Here is a 23,801-nt window from a genome sequence, read left to right as displayed (position 1 = left end):
ATGGTTCCTTCTAGCTCTTGTAGAACAAGGACGAAGCTCGGAAACACCTTGCAGTTTAAGGCAAGGTGTTTCCTCGGTTAGCTCACCCATCCCTGAACACTCGATTCAAACGCGATCATACCGCTTTCGCCAGCTTCACGCCGTGCTCATAGGTGAGGGGCTTCTCCTTCATGTACAGCAGACGCGCCAAGGTTTTGGGGTCATCTCGGAGATCAATCTGGGACAAAGACATGTTTTGTTTTGTTTTGTTTTGTTTTTGTTTTGTTTTATCGAGACAGGGTTTCTCTGTATAGCCCTGGCTGTCCTGGAACTCACTCTGTAGATCAGGCTGGCCTGGAACTCAGAAATCTGCCTGCCTCTGACTCACCAGTACTGGGATTAAAGGCGTGCGCCACCACGACCGGTTTGGGACAAAGATATGTTAACTGTTTTTGGACCTTATCAGTTACTTTTAAGTGGAGACATAATATAGGACCTTTTCCCACTTTAACCTCTCTGGCGTTGCTGGATATTCTCCAAGAAAACAATATACACGCCGATGCCATGTTTGAGAGTTTGAAGTGATTTTTCTCCTCTCCCTCCCTTCCTTCATCCCTCCCTTCCTCTCTTCCTCTCCCCTCCCCTTCCTTCCTCACCTCTCTCATTGTTTGAGACAGGGTTGTCTCTGTGTAGCTCTGAATGTCCTGGAACTCACTCTGTAGACCAGGCTGGCCTCGAACTCACAGAGATCCACTTGCCTCTGCCTTCTAAGTGCTGGAATTAAAGTCATGTGCCCAGCTTTTTTTTTTTTTTAACTTGGACACAGCAGGGTGGCAGTTACCCTGGGTGCTGAGAACATCCTCCAATGGCATGGGTACCTTTCGGTGATTACTCATTTGGCTGTGACTCATATTACCTATTATACAATATTTTTTGCGGCTTTGGCTCCATTGTTTTTTTTTTTCCTCCCCACCTCCCAATCAAATCTTGACCTTCAAAGGGTTGGAGATTTGCTACCTGTGAGACCTTTTCAACAGGTACCAAATGGACAGGGAGGCCTTGCAGGGGAGTCCCAGTGAGGAGAAGCCAAGGGTTTCCCAAGGGAAGCAGTAGAGCACCTCTCAAGGGGCGCAGCAGCTCAAAGACTGGACACTCCACTATTTGCTATAGTTGCTGTCACACACTGCCGTGTATGTGGGCCCACAGGGCTTGCTTCCTGAGGGAAGTCAGTGTGGTCACGCTAGGACTCCATGCAAAGTCATAGTTTTAAGTTGCCATTTGTTTTTCTATTTTTCTTAACCATTTTACTTAGTGACTAGTCTAAACAGACTCAAGTCACAGCGAGGGCTTTGAATGGCCAGTTCCATATTTTGGCAGCGTGATCTAGCTTTCTCGTAATGGATAGGTATTAATATTTGCAATGAAGGTTAAAAAAGAACCCACCTTCATTTAAACAAATAGTTATCAGGGCGGAAACGTGACTTGTACTCAGATGTGTAGATAAATGAGATCTATGTTGTATCTAAGTGAACACACATAACTCCCATGTGCCCATGTTGTTTTCAAAAAGCATCTTTCTTTCATTTACGGTTTAAAAAAAATTTTTTTTTCTCTTGGTCAAATAGGACTCAAAATAAGAAATCAAAAGTAGTGTATGAAGCAGATAGAAAGCCCTGCAGCCATAGTATGGTCCTGAGATCAGAACACTAGTGCAGATTTTTAAAACAGCCAAGAACTAAAGCCATTTGAACAACGAATAGTTCAGACAGTCCTCAACCGACAAGAGGCTCATTGATGGAGATTCAAGCTGAGGAACTTTCTCAGCTTCCAAACGCTTTCAAGGCCTTGACACTTTATACGTGTTGCTTTTAAATATGAGTGTTTTAACATCCCTAATACCTGGGTGACTAAGGAGCTATGGAAATTCCGAGCAGAGAGTTCCTTTCTTCTCCAGCAGGGCCATCAGGGAGGCCTGTCATGATATGCCCTGTCTGAATCTAGGGTCATTTGGACCCACACACCTATTTTGCTGTATTGAAACAATTGTGTTTAGCTTTAAAAAAAAAAAAAAGATCAGAGAGTATGTACAATTGATGCTCTTGTTTCATTAATCAATTCAGGGCTGGGAAGAGTATCTGTTAAATAATTATTTTGTTATTTAGAAAACAAGCTGTGAGCATAATCTTAAAGGCCAGATCAAAACTTTCTCCTTCCTATTAAATATAATTGCGCACCTTCAGAACTTCTCCTCACCGATGCGATATGTCTGAGCATCTGTCCTGGTGTTTGATAGAATACAGGGTTCTCCTTTCTTTCACACCTTCGGTCACCCTCTCCCACCCTTCCATCACCCTCATTTCAACCTGGGTTCCGATGAGCACATAAGGCACATGAGGCATGCAGTCCTTCAGTTCCGGGACCCACTCCTCCTGAACGTTGTGGTAAGAGGCTGGGTTTACGACAGAGAAGCAGATGAGAAACACATCTGTGTTGGGGTAAGAGAGTGGCCGCAGCTGGTTGTAATCCTCCTGTGGGAAGAACAGAGGAGCGTTAGCGCAGGTTGCTTGCAGAGCCTCTGTGTGGTTCTTGGGACTCTTGCAGGGAAAGACCACAGTAGCAGCGGCTGTGCTCATCACACATTGCCCATTTCCAATCAACTTAAAAAGACTCAACCAGCTTGATTGGGGTAAAATTTATACATACAAATTTTACATCATAATGTCTACCCACTCCTTTATAATTATCTGTATATTAGTTTAAGGTCTAGCCATCATGTTTTGTTACACCACAGATAGGGGGAGTTAGCAAATCCATCTCCTCACAGAGTTATTGATTTTTAACGATGAAAACACATAAAATCGCCTCCCAACACATAACCATTACATAACCACACCTTCCTTCCAGCTGTATGTGAATGGTAGCTTCTAGAATTTATCATTCCTGCCTAATGGTAACTTTGTGCTTTGACCGATATCTCCCCACTTCCTGCCCCTCCAGCAACAACCTGTCTACTGTGCTTCTGTGTCTTCAGAAACTCCCCCACGTAGACAGTACAAGGAGGGATAAAGGTCTCCCGGGACACTGGTGTTGCATTGTCTGGAACATGTATTTAAATTAGTGGGTCATTGGCCCACGAATATCTTCAACAATTAAACATTGTTTTTAAATTGAACACAGAGAGTAAGCTAAAGTACAAAACAAGTATTGTTGCCAAATGAGATTACCTCTGTTGAAGAAATATGTTTGGGACTTGTTCCTTAATGTACCCCAGTGCCACAGTGTGGTCAAGTTAAATGCCAGGTGTTTAGTGGCCAAGGAGTTTTAGGACATTCAATAAATAATCGTTCTATATTTTAATAGAATTTAGTAACACATAACCAATAGAAATAATAGTAATGTGTGCTTAAACATTTCCTCTTATATATGTGTCCATACGCTACATACATCACACAGTTAGACATGTTAATACATACATTATACATATGGGTATGTGTTGTGGAACACTGACCTCTGAGCCATTCCAAGATCATGTGATTACAGGGAAACCTTGCAAGACCGAGCCTGTCGATGAGCCCTCGGCTTTTCTGTGGGCTTTGACTTCGGTGGCTTTCTTCAGGGCCGCATGGAGAACTTTTAGAAAATCGTTACACGTGCTAAGATCCACGAGTGACGGGATCTCAGACATCACTTGTTACTCTGCCATTTTGTCTTTCCACTCAGATCATCACAAATGGATCCGGGGCCAGTTTGATTGGTTTTTCTCATCCTCTATCTATACCCTGTCCACAGCAATTAATTTTATGAGAAAGGACAACTCACCGTAAAATGTGGGATTTAGGGATTTAGGAATGTGGGATGATGAAAGATGGCTTATTGAGTGTTTAGGTTGTTCTTCCAGAGGACCCAGGTTTGATGGCCAGAAACCTACATGACAGCTCACAAAGGTCTGTAACTCCAGGGCCCTCTTCTGCACACCAGGGGCATAGACATTTAAGTACTGCACAGACAAGCCTGTAGACAAACACCCATGCAAATAAAATAATAAAATAAAATTAAAACAATTTAAAACGTGCGGTTTACAGTGACCTCTAAGCGAGCAGCTTCTGCAGCTCCTCCTCCTCCAAGAAAATCAGAATCTCTGGGGCACTGGACGTAGAAGAATCCTGTACTGATTGGTCGGGTGGAGCCTGGAGCGGAGACAGCTGATTTGTGCTTAGCACCGTCATCTTCACCACCAGAGCTCGAGTCTGGGGATCGTTACCAAGGACCAGGTGTTATTACAAGAAGTGACTGTATTATCTCCTGGAGTTCGCGCAGGAGCACTAGACAGATGGCACCCTCAGCCTTCATTTCACAGAAGAGGAGGTCAAAGTAGAGATGTCCGTAATGGACCAATGCAACCTTGAGTTATTGAATATCGAGATATGTGTGCATCCTGACCTGACTTTTGTTTGGGACTGTAATCGCCATGTCTCGGGACTTTAGACGGCAGATTAAGATTTTTTTTTTTTTAATTGGCTATCTAGGAATCTATTACTGCGGGGATGCATTCTTTTTTACAAAGTGCATTGGCCCCGAGTTGCCACAAGATGGCAGCAGACACTGTATATTTAAAATCTCAATGCTTCTGCTCCCTCTATCCCCAACAACCAAACCAAAACAATCGATTAGCCTGGATTAGCCAGGCAAGGGAAGAGCTGATAACTGGTGGTCTGACTGATAGTGTTTATTTTCTCCTTGATTTGCTAGCCATTGAATAAATGCTGCTTAGAAGATAGAGTCGGGGAGGTGAGGTGTGTTCATTTGCTCAGGTCCCCTCTGCAGGGATTTCTGGTGGTTTCAGCTTCTGGGCTTCACTGTGCTCCGGAGTCTAGATTTCTTTGCTGTAGGACTTAGTTCTGCTGTGTCAGTCTGTTTAAAAGAACTGATTACTTACTGGACGTGTGGCTCTGTCAAGGATGCTGCGGGAACTGTATAAAGGTTAAGAACCGGGAATCAAGTCAGGGAATGAGAATGAAAAGACACATATCAGTTCCACGGATGGGAACCGAGGCTTCTGCCCCCTTTAGTTGCTCTGGTAAGGCAGAGTATTTTTATCTGACCGAACTGGAAAATTCCGATGTCAAGTCCAGGCGATCCTCTACATCCGAATTCTTACACTAACTTCCAAAGGATGGTCCTCAGACCAGCAGCACAGGTATCTCTTGAGAGCTCATTAGAGTCTCAGAAATCTAAGGCTTAAGTTCCTGGGGAATCCAAGCCCCACATGCCCCAGTCAGCCTAAAACAGTTTCAGGGTCTCAGGTTATCATACTCCCTTCTTCCTGCCGTCAACCTTGCAGCTCTCAGAATCAAACATCCAACAACAGGATGGTAGAGGAAAAGTTACTTTCCACGAAGGTTTATGCCTGGCAGGTGGGAGCTTGCCACCCTTGGTTGTTGGCTGAGGCTAGGAAGTATGGCAGAAGCAGAATTAATAAAAAAGAACTTGGTGACGTCAAGAGGTTGAATCCATACCTGCTGGTGGCTTGAATGAGTTTTGTGGCGAAGTACACTTGGAGTGTAGATTATGTTACGTGTGAAGATGGTGCGATCAGCCGCGAGGAAGGGCTAAGTGGTCCTTTTGGCACTGAGGACCCTTCTACTGCATCTCTGAGTAACCGGTGCCTGGGTGTTTTCTGAAGAGATGGTGTGTTAACTCATAAAAACCACTAGATAGTGCTTTGGAGGGCCAGGATGGACACAAGAGGACTTGGGCTAAGGTAGGGTAGGTAGGAATTAGGGGCCATGTAGGTTTTTGAGTATCTGTTTTCCCTTTGCACAGAGGTGGGACAGACTGGTCAATTCCCAGGGCCCGAAAGATGTTCTTGAGCAGGTTCATCACAAAGGGACAGTGCTGGAGCCATGAAGCCATTAGCTCCCCTTGAGTTCGGATCCCTGGGAACTCATCCTCAGCTACGAGTCTGGTGCGAAGCCTAGAATGCGCATGTCTGGTAAGCGCCCAGGACCTGCTGTCTGTGTTGTAAGGAAAGCAGCGCGGAGTTCTGCCCGGTGCTTCACGCTCCAAGAGGCTGGGAGTAGAATTCTGCTTCCTTTGGTTTGTGAGCTTCCTGCCATTTATCCCAGGTTGTCGGCACCAGCTCTGGTTTCCATATTCTAAGTCCAGCTAGTCTCGGAAAGCTGGACAGGGCGGGAGCTCAGGATGTTGCTCAAGAGCGTGAAGGGTGGAGACGAATTCTCTGGATTCAAATCCCTACCCCTCCCGTCACTACTACTTCGGTGTAGTTTGTGAGTTCTTGTTGTCTCAGTTTCTTTATCTGTAAAGTGTAAAATGTTCATTCGGTTGTGGGAATACAATGCTTTAATATGTGGATTGATGCTTTGAATACAGTCAGCGCTTAAATGATAGAGTGGAAGGGTCCATCCCTTATCCAAAGCCAGCAACAGCTGCAGGTCCTGGAACCCCGACCCCTATCCCCATTGGATACCAGGGATGACCCTGAAATTCACTTTTCTGATCTCTAAGTGGTAATGAGACCCGAATATTCGTGAATTGTGATTGCATCTTTTAGTCAACGTCCTTTCATCTTTTTTTTTTTCTTCTAATCTTGGGAAAGCTAAGGACCCATTGGTCCTTAGTTACTTCTTACCAACAGCTCGTTGTAAGGGCAGCATAGTCCAAACAGCGCACTCCTAGAAACCACGCTGAGATGCACGGGGTGAGAAAGTTTGAGTTGCTTATTGAGAGCAAAACATTTATTCTGAGGGTTTAGGCAAACTTTCCATAAAGTGTTGACGCCAGACCCTGTGCTCCAGATGGCCCTGTTGGCTCAGCCAATGGCAAAAGAGGAAGTCTTGTGTGCTTCCAAGTGGACCTGGGGTTACCATTAATGAGCCCCAGCTGTACTTCCCTCCTGCAGGCTCACATGCCTCTGAAGAAGAAACCCTGGTGGGGAGAGAGGAGCTTCACAGATCAGGTCTTGGTGAAGCTGTGTGGTCGCAGCCTTGAGCTGGGCCAGCGCTTCCTGGTCCCACAGTCGTTGGTGGCAGCTAAGCTGCCCTGGGCTGTGATTTGGCGATGAGAGATACCATCCTCACACAATGTGTAGGCCACCTTATGTGTTGAGGGGCGCATGTGCAGGGAACTCGGGCTCACTCTGATGAGAAACGGGCACCTGCTTAGGTGAATAGCAGGCCACATTCATCCGCTCTGGCAGTGGTGCTAGTTGCTACTTCTGCGAGTGCTTGCTGTCTTTGAGAGACACCTACTCGAGGTGTGGTCCAAGAGCAGGCTTTTCTCATTATCATTTGTTTGGGTGAGGGTCCGTGGAGAAGAGGGTAAGATGCCTCACCATCATGGCTGATCCGCTGCAGACTCAGAGGACACCTCGCCCTGAACATTGGCCTGGGAAACCCCTCTAACTCTCTACTCTTCCACAGGCCATGTGAGTTCAGGCTAGGCTCAATCCTCTCCATTCTGGCGTCATGCTTTCTCATGGCATGTGCCAAACAAGCCAGCGGGGCTTGGAGTACATCTTAGAACTCCGAGTCTCTTCCAGTAGCTGAGCCAGGGATCTGAGAGCAGGAAGCACTTTCAGAGAAACTGTCACTCATATTTGACAAGGAGCCCGAGTCAGACAGGTGAGCTGGCCTGACATGAATAGATTATAGATTAAGCTGGAGGAATGCCCTGTTGCTTGCTGGGTAAACTGAGGGGTAAATCCCTTACTAAACTAGCTTGATTTTTTTTTTTTTTTTTTTTAAGACAGGATTTTCTCTGTGTAGCCCTGGCTATCCTGGAACCTGCTCTGTAGTCCAGGCTGGCCTGGAACTCAGAGACCCACCTGCCTCTGCCTCCTGAGTGCTGGGATTACAGGTGTGCACCACCAACACTTTTTTTTTTTTTTTTTTTTTTCCATTTTTTATTAGGTATTTAGCTCATTTACATTTCCAATGCTATACCAAAAGTCCCCCTTACCCACCCACCCCCACTCCCCTACCCACCCACTCCCCCCCTTTGGCCCTGGTGTTCCCCTGTACCGGGGCACACAAAGTCTGCGTGTCCAATGGGCCTCTCTTTCCAGTGATGGCCGACTAGGCCATCTTTTGATACATATGCAGCTAGAGTCAAGAGCTCAGGGGTACTGGTTAGTTCATAATGTTGTTCCACCTATAGGGTTGAAGATCCCTTTAGCTCCTTGGGTACTTTCTCTAGCTCCTCCATTGGGAGCCCTGTGATCCATCCATTAGCTGACTGTGGGCATCCACTTCTGTGTTTGCTAGGCCCCGGCATAGTCTCACAAGAGACAGCTACATCTGGGTCCTTTCGATAAAATCTTGCTAGTGTATGCAATGGTGTCAGCGTTTGGATGCTTATTATGGGGTGGATCCCTGGATAAGGCAGTCTCTGCATGGTCCATCCTTTCATCTCAGCTCCAAACTTTGTTTCTGTAACTCCTTCCATGGGTGTTTTGTTCCCACTTCTAAGGAGGGGCATAGTGTCCACACTTCAGTCTTCATTTTTCTTGAGTTTCATGTGTTTAGGAAATTGTATCTTATATCGTGGGTATCCTAGGTTTTGGGCTAGTATCCACTTATCAGTGAGTACATATTGTGTGAGTTCCTTTGTGATTGTGTTACCTCACTCAGGATGATGCTCTCCAGGTCCATCCATTTGGCTAGGAATTTCATAAATTCATTCTTTTTAATAGCTGAGTAGTACTCCATTGTGTAGATGTACCACATTTTCTGTATCCATTCCTCTGTTGAGGGGCATCTGGGTTCTTTCCAGTTTCTGGCTATTATAAATAAGGCTGCTATGAACATAGTGGAGCATGTGTCCTTCTTACCAGTTGGGGCTTCTTCTGGATATATGCCCAGGAGAGGTATTGCTGGATCCTCCGGTAGTACTATGTCCAATTTTCTGAGGAACCGCCAGACTGATTTCCAGAGTGGTTGTACAAGCCTGCAATTCCACCAACAATGGAGGAGTGTTCCTCTTTCTCCACATCCTCGCCAGCATCTGCTGTCACCTGAATTTTTGATCTTAGCCATTCTCACTGGTGTGAGGTGGAATCTCAGGGTTGTTTTGATTTGCATTTCCCTGATGATTAAGGATGTTGAACATTTTTTCAGGTGCTTCTCTGCCATTCGGTATTCCTCAGGTGAGAATTCTTTGTTCAGTTCTGAGCCCCATTTTTTAAGGGGGTTATTTGATTTTCTGAGGTCCACCTTCTTGAGTTCTTTATATATGTTGGATATTAGTCCCCTATCTGATTTAGGATAGGTAAAGATCCTTTCCCAGTCTGTTGGTGGTCTTTTTGTCTTATAGACAGTGTCTTTTGCCTTGCAGAAACTTTGGAGTTTCATTAGGTCCCATTTGTCAATTCTCGATCTTACAGCACAAGCCATTGCTGTTCTGTTCAGGAATTTTTCCCCTGTGCCCATATCTTCAAGGCTTTTCCCCACTTTCTCCTCTATAAGTTTCAGTGTCTCTGGTTTTATGTGAAGTTCCTTGATCCACTTAGATTTGACCTTAGTACAAGGAGATAAGTATGGATCGATTCGCATTCTTCTACATGATAACAACCAGTTGTGCCAGCACCAATTGTTGAAAATGCTGTCTTTCTTCCACTGGATGGTTTTGGCTCCCTTGTCGAAGATCAAGTGACCATAGGTGTGTGGGTTCATTTCTGGGTCTTCAATTCTATTCCATTGGTCCACTTGTCTGTCTCTATACCAGTACCATGCAGTTTTTATCACAATTGCTCTGTAGTAAAGCTTTAGGTCAGGCATGGTGATTCCACCAGAGGTTCTTTTATCCTTGAGAAGAGTTTTTGCTATCCTCGGTTTTTTGTTATTCCAGATGAATTTGCAAATTGCTCCTTCTAATTCGTTGAAGAATTGAGTTGGAATTTTAATGGGGATTGCATTGAATCTGTAGATTGCTTTTGGCAAGATAGCCATTTTTACAATGTTGGTCCTGCCAATCCATGAGCATGGGAGATCTTTCCATCTTCTGAGATCTTCTTTAATTTCTTTCTTCAGGGACTTGAAGTTTTTATCATACAGATCTTTCACTTCCTTCGTTAGAGTCACGCCGAGATATTTTATATTATTTGTGGCTATTGAGAAGGGTGTTGTTTCCCTAATTTCTTTCTCAGCCTGTTTATTCTTTGTGTAGAGAAAGGCCATTGACTTGTTTGAGTTAATTTTATATCCAGCTACTTCACCGAAGCTGTTTATCAGGTTTAGGAGTTCTCTGTTGGAATTTTTAGGGTCACTTATATATACTATCATATCATCTGCAAAAAGTGATATTTTGACTTCCTCTTTTCCAATTTGTATCCCCTTGATCTCCTTTTGTTGTCGAATTGCTCTGGCTAATACTTCAAGTACTATGTTGAAAAGGTAGGGAGAAAGTGGGCAGCCTTGTCTAGTCCCTGATTTTAGTGGGATTGCTTCCAGCTTCTCTCCATTTACTTTGATGTTGGCTACTGGTTTGCTGTAGATTGCTTTTATCATGTTTAGGTATTGGCCTTGAATTCCTGATCTTTCCAGAACTTTTATCATGAATGGGTGTTGGATCTTGTCAAATGCTTTTTCTGCATCTAACGAGATGATCATGTGGTTTTTGTCTTTGAGTTTGTTTATATAATGGATTACATTGATGGATTTTCGTATATTAAACCATCCCTGCATCCCTGGAATAAAACCTACTTGGTCAGGATGGATGATTGCTTTAATGTGTTCTTGGATTCGGTTAGCGAGAATTTTATTAAGGATTTTTGCATCGATGTTCATAAGAGAAATTGGTCTGAAGTTCTCTATCTTTGTTGGATCTTTCTGTGGTTTAGGTATCAGAGTAATAGTGGCTTCATAAAATGAGTTGGGTAGAATACCTTCTACTTCTATCTTGTGAAAAAGTTTGTGCAGAACTGGAGTTAGATCTTCTTTGAAGGTCTGATAGAACTCTGCACTAAACCCGTCTGGTCCTGGGCTTTTTTTGGCTGGGAGACTATTAATAACTGCTTCTATTTCTTTAGGGGATATGGGACTGTTTAGAAGGTCAACTTGATCCTGATTCAACTTTGGTACCTGGTATCTGTCCAGAAATTTGTCCATTTCGTCCAGGTTTTCCAGTTTTGTTGAGTATAGCCTTTTGTAGAAGGATCTGATGGTGTTTTGGATTTCTTCAGGATCTGTTGTTATGTCTCCCTTTTCATTTCTGATTTTGTTAATTAGGATTTTGTCCCTGTGCCCTTTAGTGAGTCTAGCTAAGGGTTTATCTATCTTGTTGATTTTCTCAAAGAACCAACTCCTCGTTTGGTTAATTCTTTGAATAGTTCTTCTTGTTTCCACTTGGTTGATTTCACCCCTGAGTTTGATTATTTCCTGCCGTCTACTCCTCTTGGGTGAATTTGCTTCCTTTTTTTCTAGAGCTTTTAGATGTGTTGTCAAGCTGCTAGTATGTGCTCTCTCCCGTTTTTTCTTGAAGGCACTCATAGCTATGAGTTTCCCTCTTAGAAATGCTTTCATTGTGTCCCAAAGGTTTGGGTACGTTGTGGCTTCATTTTCATTAAACTCTAAAAAGTCTTTAATTTCTTTCTTTATTCCTTCCTTGACCAAGGTATCATTGAGAAGAGTGTTGTTCAGTTTCCATGTGAATGTTGGCTTTCTGTTATTTATTTTGTTATTGAAGATCAGCCTTAGTGCATGGTGATCTGATAGGATACATGGGACAATTTCAATATTTTTGAATCTGTTGAGGCCTGATTTGTGACCTATTATGTGGTCAATTTTGGAGAAGGTACCATGAGGTGCTGAGAAGAAGGTATATCCTTTTGTTTTAGGGAAAAATGTTCTGTAGATATCTGTCAGATCCATTTGTTTCATCACTTCTGTTAGTTTCAGTGTGTCCCTGTTTAGTTTCTGTTTCCATGATCTGTCCATTGGTGAAAGTGGTGTGTTGAAGTCTCCCACTATTATTGTGTGAGGCGCAATGTGTGCTTTGAGCTTTACTAAAGTTTCTTTAGTGAATGTGGCTGCTCTTGTATTTGGAGCATAGATATTCAGAATTGAGAGTTCCTCTTGGAGGATTTTACCTTTGATGAGAATGAAGTGTCCCTCCTTGTCTTTTTTGATGACTTTGGGTTGGAAGTCAATCTTATCAGATATTAGGATGGCTACTCCTGCTTGTTTCTTCATACCATTTGCTTGGAAAATTGTTTTCCAGCCTTTCATTCTGAGGTAGTGTCTATCTTTTTCTCTGAGATGAGTTTCCTGTAAGCAGCAAAATGTTGGGTCTTGTTTGTGTAGCCAGTTTGTTAGTCTATGTCTTTTTATTGGCGAGTTGAGACCATTGATGTTAAGAGATATTAAGGAAAAGTAATTGTTGCTTCCTGTTATTTTAGTTGTTAAAGGTGGCATTCTGTTCTTGTGGCTGTCTTCTTTTAGGTTTGTTGAGGGATTACCTTCTTGTTTTTTCTAGGGCGTTGTTCCCGTTCTTGTATTGGTTTTTTTCTGTTATTATCCTTTGAAGGGCTGGATTCGTGGAGAGATAATGCGTGAATTTGGTTTTGTCGTGGAATACTTTGGTTTCTCCCTCTATGATAATTGAGAGTTTGGCTGGGTATAGTAGCCTGGGCTGCAGTTTGTGTTCTCTTAGTGTCTGTATAACATCTGTCCAGGCTCTTCTGGCTTTCATAGTCTCTGGTGAAAAATCTGGTGTAATTCTGATAGGCTTGCCTTTATATGTTACTTGACCTTTTTCCCTTACTGCTTTTAGTATTCTATCTTTATTTAGTGCATTTGATGTTCTGATTATTATGTGTCGGGAGGAATTTCTTTTCTGGTCCAGTCTATTTGGAGTTCTGTAGGCTTCTTGTATGTTCATATGCATCTCATTCTTTAGATTTGGGAAGTTTTCTTCAATAATTTTGTTGAAGATGTTTGCTGGACCTTTGAGTTGAAAATCTTCATTCTCATCCACTCCTATTATCCGTACGTTTGGTCTTCTTATTGTGTCCTGGATTTCCTGGATATTTTGAGTTAGGATCTTTTTGCATTTTCCATTTTCTTTGATTGTTGTGCCGATGTTCTCTATGGAATCTTCTGCACCTGAGATTCTCTCTTCCATCTCTTGTATTCTGTTGCTGATGCTCAAATCTATGGTTCCAGATTTCTTTCCTAGGGTTTCTATCTCTAGAGTTGCCTCGCTTTGAGTTTTCTTTATTGTGTCTACTTCCCTTTTTAGGTCTAGTATGGTTTTGTTCATTTCCATCACCTGTTTGTATGTTTTTTCCTCTTTTTCTGTAAGGACTTCTACCTGTTTGATTGTGTTTTCCTGTTTTTCTTTAAGGACTTGTAACTCTTTAGCAGTGTTCTCCTGTATTTCTTTAAGTGATTTATTAAAGTCCTTCTTGATGTCCTCTACCATCATCATGAGATATGCTTTTATATCTAGGTCTAGGTTCTCAGGTGTGTTGGGGTTCCCTGGACTGGGCGAAGTGGGTGTGCTGGGTTCTGGTGATGGTGAGTGGTCTTGGTTCCTGTTAGTAAGATTCCTCCGTTTACCTTTCGCCATCTGGTAATCTCTGGAGTTAGTAGTTATAGTTGACTCTGTTTAGAGATTGTTCTTCTGGTGATTCTGTTACCGTCTATCAGCAGACCTGGGAGACAGATTCTCTCCTCTGAGTTTCAGTGCTCAGAGCACTCTCTGCTGGCAAGCTCTCTTACAGGGAAGGTGCGCAGATATCTTGTATTTGGACCTCCTCCTGGCCGAAGAAGAAGGCCCAAAACAGGACCTTTCTCAGACACTGTGTTGCTTTGGCAGTTCCCAGGTGGTACAGACTCTCACCTAAGCAGACTAAATTCCTAAGTTCCTTGGAGTCCCGGGACCAAGATGGCGACCGCTGCTGCTGTGGCTTAGGTCGCCTCCCCAGCCGGGCGGGCACCTGTCCTCTGGTCCGGAAGGTGGCCGGCTGTCCCCGGCCCACACAGGGTGCTGCCTCAGCGCCTCTGTGCTTCTGCCTGTTCCAGAAGCTGTCAGGTTCTCTGGCGCACCCTCTCACCTGTTCAGACTAATTTCCTAAGTTCGGCGGGTCCCGGACCAAGATGGCGACCGCTGCTGCTGTGGCTTAGGCCGCCTCCCCAGCCGGGTGGGCACCTGTCCTCTGGTCCGGAAGGTGGCCGGCTGTCCCCGGCCTACGCAGGGTGTTGCCTCAGCGCCTCTTCGCCTCTGTGCTTCCGCCTGTTCCAGAAGCTGTCAGGTTCTCTGGCGCACCCTCTCACCTGTTCAGACTAATTTCCTAAGTTCGGCGGGTCCCGGACCAAGATGGCGACCGCTGCTGCTGTGGCTTAGGTCGCCTCCCCAGCCGGGCGGGCACCTGTCCTCCGGTCCGGAAGGTGGCCGGCTCTCCCCGGCCCACACAGGGTGCTGCCTCAGCCCCTCTGTGCTTCTGCCTGTTCCAGAGGCTGTCAGGTTCTCTGGCGCACCCTCTCACCTGTTCAGACTAATTTCCTAAGTTCGGCGGGTCCCGGACCAAGATGGCGACCGCTGCTGCTGTGGCTTAGGCCGCCTCCCCAGCCGGGTGGGCACCTGTCCTCTGGTCCGGAAGGTGGCCGGCTGTCCCCGGCCCACGCAGGGTGCTGCCTCAGTGCCTCTTCGCCTCTGTGCTTCCGCCTGTTCCAGAAGCTGTCAGGTTCTCTGGCGCACCCTCTCACCTGTTCAGACTAATTTCCTAAGTTCGGCGGGTCCCGGACCAAGATGGCGACCGCTGCTGCTGGCACCACCAACACTTATGTGTTTGAAATTCCATCTGAGTGAATTCTGAAAGAGATTTTTTCTTTTCCCTTCAAAGTGCCCCATTCAAAGTCCAAATGGTAGTTTGTCTCAGGAGTCTGGGGAGGAAGCCAGCTCCCAAGTGGTGGCAGCATATGCATGGCCTCATTAGCATCCTTAGCAAAAGCTTGGCCGAGCTGCAAAATGGAGAGTCTTGAGGCTAACCCTGCAGCCGCCATGTTGGAAGCCGAATGGTAGAGGGAGGCGGCTAAACAGTTTTGCTCAGGGTTGCTTCCTTTGAGGGTGGGGATAACAACTTCCTATCACTGATCTTTCAGAACGATTTTGTTTCTTGAGTTGTTCTCAATGCCCGCCTCACCCCACCCTCCACAGTTAGCTCAGGACAAAGGTGAGGGCACACCTCTTTGGGTTATTCTTGTAAGACAATCTAATTACCCAGATTAGATAGAACGTAATAGCTGGGCTTAGAGACTCATGGGCATTGTGTGTTTGTGGCTCCGGATCTACCATTCTGTTCTGAGATCATTTCTCTTTCCTAATTTAGTGATAGACTCAGCGAGTAATTTTTAATTAGTTGTAGGTATTCCTTGTGACTTCAGTGACATTTCATAGAGTGTCGCTGAAGGCTACACTGTACTACTCAGAATGGGGACTGGAACTTTTGGGACAAGCCTTGTATGATGGCTACTCTTGGTTGTCAACTTGACTACATCCGGAATTAACTAACAGCCAAGTGGCTGGGTTCACCTGTGGAGGATTTTTCTTAATTAAATCTTTTGAAGTGGGAAGAGCCACCTTTAATCTGGGCCACAGCTTCTGCTACCAGCCTATATAAAGGTCATGGAGAAAGGAAGCACGCTGTTTGCCTCCTTGCTCTTGCTTACACTGGCAAGTCTGTTCCTTCACTGGCATTAGAGTCTACTTCGGTGGGATTCTGGCATCTAGTGAAGAACAGTGGAGACATCCAACCTCATGGGCCTGCTGGTTTCTTGGACCTTCTGTTAGTAAACATCCATTGTTAGACTAGCTGGATTACAGCCTATAAGCAAGTCTATTAATTAAATATAATAAATAATAAATATGTGATCTATGATGTATGATATATGATATTATATATTTGTTCTATCTGTGTTGTTCCTCTAGAAAACCCCGACTAATACACCTTCTAAATTAAATTTGCTGTGACGCTTTTTGGCTAATTTGTAGATGTGGTTATTTTGCTGGGAATATGCTTCACCCATCAAAGACTTAAATTCATTGATTTGGGGCTGGGGTGTGAGGGCTTGCATTTCTCTCTGTTGTGTTTTTGAGACAAGGTCTCAGGTAGCCCAGGATGTCCTTGCATTTCCTGCGTAGCTGAGGATACGCTTAAAGTTTGGCTCTAGCTGCCTTCATCTCCCAAGTATTTCTTGATGGCGCATTTCTAAGATGCTCCACGAATGAGCAATGCTGCTGGTTAGCCATCCGCACTTTAGTGACAATTCCCAAAGTCGTGACTCTCAAAGTGTGCTGTTCAGGGTAGCAGCAATGGAAACTTAGCATAAATGCAAATTCTTGGGGCCCATCCCGGACTTGTAGAGTTGGAAACTATGGGGTGGAGCCCTGTGGCTGGGTTTTAACAAGCTCTGGGTGGTTCTGGTGCCAGGCTTAAGTTTGAGAATCGTTGTTTCAGAACAGGAATGGTGGTGTGTCTTTTACTGTATTGTGCTTATCCCTGCATTGAAAATCTCCCACTGCTGAAAGGACTCCCTTGGGTCTTGATTCAAACTTTTTTGATTAATTACTCCAGTTCTTTCAGGATTTCTTGAAATTTATCTCTCAAAGGTTTTAATCATAGTCCTGGAGGCCCAGAAGGAGTCTTCTGATAGGTTCTGATTTCCTTTCTCCATGCTTCGTGGCTTCGTGCTCCCCTGTGAACGTTGTCTATCCAGAGACTTCAAAATGCGTGGAGAAAAGCATCCAGGTGAGAGTTAAAAGGAAGAAATAGCTTGAACCTATTTGTTATTACATTTTACAACACTTCTCACCCCGTGTCAGAGGTCGGGGCCGCCCTACATGCTTCAATTTCAAGTTGAAAGGTATTTTCACAATATATTATCACTTCCACTCTTCTGTGAGTTTTTTCCTTCTTCTTTTATTTAAAGGACAGGGTAATGGGAAATAACAACTCAACTCTACAAGAGCTTTTAAATGGTCTTATTGGATGTGAAATGAAATAGAGATCAAGGGACATGGTTCTTGGGGCAACTGATGCATAGGACCCAACAACGGCTCTGGGCTACAACAGAAGCATGGGGGAGCTGAATGGGCAGAGGTTTCCAGAGCTTTCTAGGAAGGCAAGTTTCACAGTATGAAAGAATCCTAGTTGCATTGGTCTTTGCAAGCTGGGTTGTATGCACTCTATACATTGCGAGGTTGTAAAGGGTGATTATGTGAGTGAGTTAGAGTAGGCAGTTCCAGCTCCCAAATCCATGGACCTCATGTGCTGAGATGTTTTCTGGTAGGAGCTACACTCTCTTGCATCAGAGGTCCCAAGTTGATTTTTCCCCTTGAGTAACTGTGGGGACATATTTTCTCTAGTTTTGTTTTTGTTTCTTGACATTGATGGGAGAGGTCACCCTACTCCTTAGTTCTGACAGTGTTTGTTTGTTTGTTTGTTTTTAAACAGTCATTTGGCTATGAGTAGAAGCTGGAGGGTCCTGGGATGGAGCCTTGGGTCTGATGCTGGACTATCCAGACTCCCTGCCCTGGCTGGAAAGCCCAGCTTTCCTGTCTCACATACACATGTCAGTGGTCCTTGCAAATGCACACTGAAAACCTTGAAGAGTTTCCATTTATTTATTTTCTAGTAGAGAGCTTTCAAGTTGAGCAAAATGAAATATCTCCAGATAATTGTGAGAAAAGGCCTCCACAAATGCATAGCTCTTAACAATTACCAAGGAACGCACAGTGGGAAATACCACGGTCAAATACTCACGCCAAAGGACTTAAGCTGTATAAATTTGGACTGACTGAACAACCCGCTGATTTTGACCTAAATAAATGATTCAAGACATATGGTAACACGCTCTATCCAAGAAATTAGGCCACAGCCATCCATGGCTCATCTACATCCCCTCCTCCACCCGGCAAACTCCTAACACTGGATGTTTTCCACAGCCCCATGTGAGGTTCAGGAAAAGGCAGTTACCAGGTGCTTTCACCCAAGGACAGCCATGTGCAGGTTCACTGCTGGGGATTCAAGTCCATGCCCTTCCATTCTCAAACCTGAAGAAACACTTGTAACACAATAGGAATATTTGGGGAGTCTTAGAAACTTCAGAGTCAGTTTTCAGGGGTTTGGGGTTGACCTTCGTCATTGGAACGTCTCCAGACCCCTGCTTTCCTTTCAGAGATTAATCAGTCTTATCTGCCCCATCTCCTTTTGAACTTTTTCACAGCTCATTAGGTAAATCAAGTAAAAGATAGGCGAAGAAAATCGCGTGGGGGAAAAAAGGGGTAAAACGACAGTTTGTAAAATAGATTGATTCGAACATCTTGGATGTGGAATAGGTTTTGGTTGGAGGCAATTGAAACTTTTGGCTAGAAATGATATTTTGAGTATTGATGGTTTCATCAGTGTGTGACATATCACCAGTATCCTGGACAATGATTTAAGGTTACACACACACACACACACACACACACACACACACACGTATGCATGTATAAATTATATATATGCCAGAATATGCAGTACATATATTTAAAATTAATATATGATGTATGAATAAACATATAAATTTATGTATGTTCATATAATATATTCATATATATATATATATATATGTATATAAAGAATGCACATTTGGGTGTCATTTGGGTAGAAAAATCTATGGGCCCCAAATGATCAGGATGAGAAATGTCTGCATTGTTAGCTTTTGGATGAGCCAAGGGGACCATTTTTCTCCTACATCCCCTTCCTCAACCCTTAAAGAAACAAGGCAGTGAGCTCGTACCTGTCCTGCAGTGTCGTATAGTCCAAGCAAGTGCTGCTTGCCTCCCACCGTCACGGTAACTAGGGGAGAAGAGAAGAGAATTCATAAACACAGGCTTCAATTGGCAGAACGTCTCATGCCAGCGTCTCTCTGGGCAGGGAGGATGAGCATATGTCTCGCTGGTGTAGATTCTAAACCGAGTTGACAGCACGGTTTCCAAATGAAAGAGAACCTTGGGCTGCCATGGCGGCAGATGGTCTGAGCCACCTTCAAATCTCTCAATGGAGATGGATAGTTTTGGTGTTTCCCGAGTACTCTGTAGACTGGTAGGTGACCTTTACTAGGCTCTGCCACATGAAGCTCCGGAAGGAAAGGATGCTAGGTCCCTTTCTGGCTTGGTTATCACTATCTTTGCTTTGGGCTACCTCTCAGGATACAGAATTAGGTAACAAACCATTAGAAATCTCGGTGTTCTTGGGCCTGAGGAGATGGCTCTGTTGGTAAAGTGCCTACTGTGCAAACATAAAGACTTGACTTTGGGTCCCCAGTACCCATGTACCTACACCACACACACACACACACACACACACACACACACACAGAAAGAGAGAGAGAGAGAGAGAGAAAACTGTTTGTTTTTTTTTATCTGACTCTGAGATACTAATAAGACCCAGGTGGTGTCTGGGCATGCGGTTTTAGGTATGTGGTTTCACACACCTACAGGGTTAGATTTACCCAGCAGGCTTGATGCCATGCCAAGCAATCGTATCCGAAGTGAGGAGTAATGTGGGCACACCAGCCGCTCGGCACACGTCTGGGAATGACATCAGGTCTCAAGTTGCTGCTCAACGGAGAGGGAGCAGATTGCATGCAGGAGGTATATGGTTCTCTTGGTGAGTGGGAAGAGCAAGGTTAAGCTTCCAGAAATCCCAAAATTTCTTCTGGGAAATAGGGAATCAAATACGCATGAACACCCGCTTCCCCCGGTTGATTAGAAAACATACAACGACAAAGTAAAAGTGGGTTTGGTCCCCTCTGCCGTCAGCTGTGCGGGACAGGAAGGGTGACAGGACCGGGGCCTTTGAGAACTGGATGTCTGATGTGTCAGAAACATTCCCTAGCTGGCGGTGTGGGTTGCTGACTTGGCGCTGGTTTTTTACTTTGGTTTATTTTCAGGTTGATGGGCGTCATATATGTAAAAAACGTTTCCTAATGCCGTTCTTTGGAAAGCACTTGTTTTAACGGCACAACCTCCGAAGACAGTGGGGGCTATTTTTCTAACCCACTCAGATCCACATGTGTTCGGTTTGATAAAATGACTGCAGTCAGCTGCGCTCCTGAATGTGTGTTTTTAAACATCAAACTCAGCTCAGTGAACTCCTCACTGCAGTGATAACTGATGGGCAGGGGTGGGGCCTTTCAGAACTTTTACTTCTGTCTGTAAGTCAGGCTTTAGCAATGGGAATAGAGGTGCCCAGAGTTCTTCGTTCTGTTTATTTCCTTCTTTGTGCACATTGGCAGAAGAGAATCCAGGCTGCTGTTCTTGAAATCAGCCTAAATGGGTTCTTTTTTTTTAATTAGGTATTTTCTTCATTTACATTTCCAATGCTACCCCAAAAGTCCCCCAAACCCTCCCCCCACTCCCACTTCTTGGCCCTGGCGTTCCCCTGTACTGAGGCATATAAAGTTTGCAAGACCAATGGGCCTCTCTTTCCACTGATGGCCTACTAAGTCATCTTTTGATACATATGCAGCTAGAAACACGAGCTCCGAGGTACTGGTTAGTTCCTATTGTTGTTCCACCTATAGGGTTGCAAACCCCTTTAGCACCTTGGGTACTTTCTCTAGCTCCTCCATTGGGGACCCTGTGATCCATCCAATCTGTGAGCATCCACTTCTGTGTTTGCTAGGACCTGGCTTAGCCTCGAAAGAGACAGCTATATCAGGATCCTTTCAGCAAAATCTTGCTAGTGTGTGTAATGGTGTCAGCGTTTGGAGGCTGATTATGGGATGGATCCCTGGGTATGGCAGTCTCTAGATGGTCCATCCTTTCGTCTCAGCTCCAATCTTTGTCTCTGTAACTCCTTATATGGGTGTTTTGTTCCCAATTCTAAGAAGGAACAAAGTGTCCACACTTTCGTCTTCATTCTTCTTGAGTTTCATGTGTTTTGCAAATTGTATCTTGTATCTTGGGTGTTCTAAGTTTCTGGGCTAATATCCACTTATCAGTGAGTACATATCATGTAAGTTCTTTTGTGATTGGTTTACCACACTCAGGATGATACCCTCCAGGTCCATTCATTTGCCTAGGAATTTCATAAATTCATTCTTTTTAATAGCTGAGTAGTACTCCATTGTGTAAATTTATCACATTTTCTGTATCCATTCCTCTGGGTTCTTTCCAGCTTCTGGCTATTACAAATAAGGCTGCTATGAACATAGTTGAGCATGTGTCCTTCTTACCGGTTGGAACATCTTCTGAATATATGCCCAGGAGATGTATTGCGGGATCCTCCGGTAGTACGATGTCCAATTTTCTGAGGAACCGCCAGACTGATTTCCAGAGTGGTTGTACAAGCTTGCAATCCCACCAACAATGGAGGAGTGTTCCTCTTTCTCCACATCCTTGCCAGCATCTTCTGTCACCTGAATTTTTGATCTTAGCCATTCTGGCTGGTGTGAGATGGAATCTCAGGGTTGTTTTGATTTGCATTTCCCTGATGATTAAGGATGCTGAACATTTTTTCAGGTGCTTCTCAGCCATTCGGTATTCCTCAGGTGAGAATTCTTTGTTTAGCTCTGAGCCCCATTTTTTAATGGGGTTATTTGATTTTCTGAAGTCCACCTTCTTGAGTTCTTTATATATGTTGGATATTAGTCCCCTATCTGATTTAGGATAGGTAAAGATCCTTTCCCAATATGTTGGTGGCTTTTTTGTCTTATTGACAGTGTCTTTTGCCTTACAGAAGCTTTGCAATTTTATGAGGTCCCATTTGTCAATTCTCGATCTTACAGCACAAGCCATTGCTGTTCTATTCAGGAGTTTTTCCCCTGTGCCCATATCTTCGAGGCTTTTCCCCACTTTCTCCTCTATAAGTTTCACTGTCTCTGGTTTTATGTGAGGTTCTTTGATCCACTTAGATTTGACCTTAGTACAAGGAGATAGAAATGGATCAATTCGCATTCTTCTACATGATAACCACCAGTTGTGCCAGCACCATTTGTTGAAAATGCTGTCTTTTTTCCACTGGATGGTTTTAGTTCCCTTGTCAAAGATCAAGTGAGCATAGGTGTGTGGGTTCATTTCTGGGTCTTCATTTCTATTCCATTGGTCTACTTGTCTGTCACTATACCAGTACCATGCAGTTTTTATCACTATTGCTCTGTAGTACAGCTTTAGGTCAGGCATAGTGATTCCATCAGAGGGTCTTTTATCCTTGAGGAGAGTTTTTGCTATCCTAGGTTTTTTGTTATTCCAGATAAATTTGCAGATTGCCCTTTCTAATTCGTTGAAGAATTGAGTTGGAATTTTGATGGGGATTGCATTGAATCTGTAGATTGCTTTAGGCAAGATAGCCATTTTTACTATATTGATCCTGCCCATCCATGAGCATAGGAGATATTTCCATCTTCTGAGATTCTCTTTAATTTCTTTTTTTCAGAGACTTGAAGTTTTTAATCAGACAGATCTTTCACTTCCTTAGTTAGAATCACGCCAAGGTATTTTATATTATTTGTGACTATTGAGAAGGGTCTTCTTTCCCTAATTTCTTTCTCAGCCTGTTTATCCTTTGTGTAGAGAAAGGCCATTGACTTGTTTGAGTTAATTTTATATCGAGCTACTTCACTGAAGCTGTTTATCAGGTTTAGGAGTTCTCTGGTGGAATTTTTAGGGTCACTTATATATACTATCATATCATCTGCAAAAAGTGATGTTTTGACTTTTTCCTTTCCAATTTGTATCCCCTTGATCTCCTTTTGTTGTAGAATTGCTCTGGCTAGGACTTCAAGTACAATGTTTAATAGGTAGGGAGAAAATGACAGCCTTGTCTAGTCCCTGACTTTAGTGGGATTGCTTCCAGCTTCTCACCATTTACTTTGATGTTGGCTACTGGTTTGCTGTAGATTGCTTTTATCATGTTTAGTTACGGGCCTTGAATTCCTGATCTTTCCAAGACTTTTATCATGAATGGGTGTTGTATTTTTTCAAATGCTTTCTCTGAACCTAAGGAGATGATCATGTGGTTTTTGTCTTTGAGTTTGTTTATATAATTGATTACGTTGATGGATTTCTATATATTAAACCATCCCTGCATCCCTGGAATGAAATCTACTTGGTCAGGATGGATGATTGTTTTGATGTGTTCTTGGATTCGGTTAGCGAGAATTTTATTGAGTATTTTTGCATCGATATTCATAAGGGAAATTGGTCTGAAGTTCTCTATCTTTGTTGGGTCTTTCTGTGGTTTAGGTATCAGAGTAATTGTGGCTTCATAGGATGAATTGGGTAGGGTACCTTCTGCTTCTATTTTGTGGAATAGTTTGTGCAGAACTGGAATTAGATCTTCTTTGAAGGTCTGATAGAACTCTGCACTAAACCCATCTGGTCCTGGGCTTTTTTTGGTTGGGAAACTATTAATGACTGCTTCTATTTCTTTAGGGGATATAGGACTGTTTAGATCATTAACCTGGTCCTGATTTAACTTTGGTACCTGGTATCTGTCTAGAAATTTGTCCATTTCATCCAGGTTTTCCAGTTTTGTTGAGTATAGCCTTTTGTAGAAGGATCTGATGGTGTTTTGGATTTCTTCAGGATCTATTGTTTTGTCTTCCTTTTCATTTCTGATTTTGTTAATTAGGATGCTTTCCCTGTGCCCTCTAGTGAGTCTGGCTAAGGGTTTATCTATCTTGTTGATTTTCTCAAAGAACCAGCTCCTCGTTTGGTTGATTCTTTGAATAGTCCTTCTTGTTTCCACTTGGTTGATTTCACCCCTGAGTTTGATTATTTCCTGCCGTCTACTCCTCTTGGGTGAATTTGCTTCC

The 23,801-nt window shown here is 43.8% G+C and overlaps 1 protein-coding gene across 1 annotated transcript in view; it reads right to left on the bottom strand.

Moving 5' to 3' along the window:
* Rhoj (ras homolog family member J) overlaps nt 1-23,801 on the bottom strand; it is a 93,143-nt gene that overhangs the window by 7,270 nt on the left and 62,072 nt on the right. The window contains exons 2-4 of the mRNA NM_023275.2: nt 18,780-18,838; nt 2,343-2,507; nt 122-217 (exon numbers count right to left, since the gene is read on the bottom strand). Coding sequence (NP_075764.1) covers nt 122-217; nt 2,343-2,507; nt 18,780-18,838 — 320 coding nt within the window. The remainder of the gene's footprint in view (nt 1-121; nt 218-2,342; nt 2,508-18,779; nt 18,839-23,801) is intronic.

The sequence above is a fragment of the Mus musculus genome, chromosome 12 (genome assembly GCF_000001635.26).
Source record: "Mus musculus strain C57BL/6J chromosome 12, GRCm38.p6 C57BL/6J".
Lineage (NCBI taxonomy): Eukaryota > Metazoa > Chordata > Mammalia > Rodentia > Muridae > Mus > Mus musculus.
Note: the sequence above shows the minus strand (reverse complement) of the source record. Positions and strands in the feature narration are given on the sequence as shown.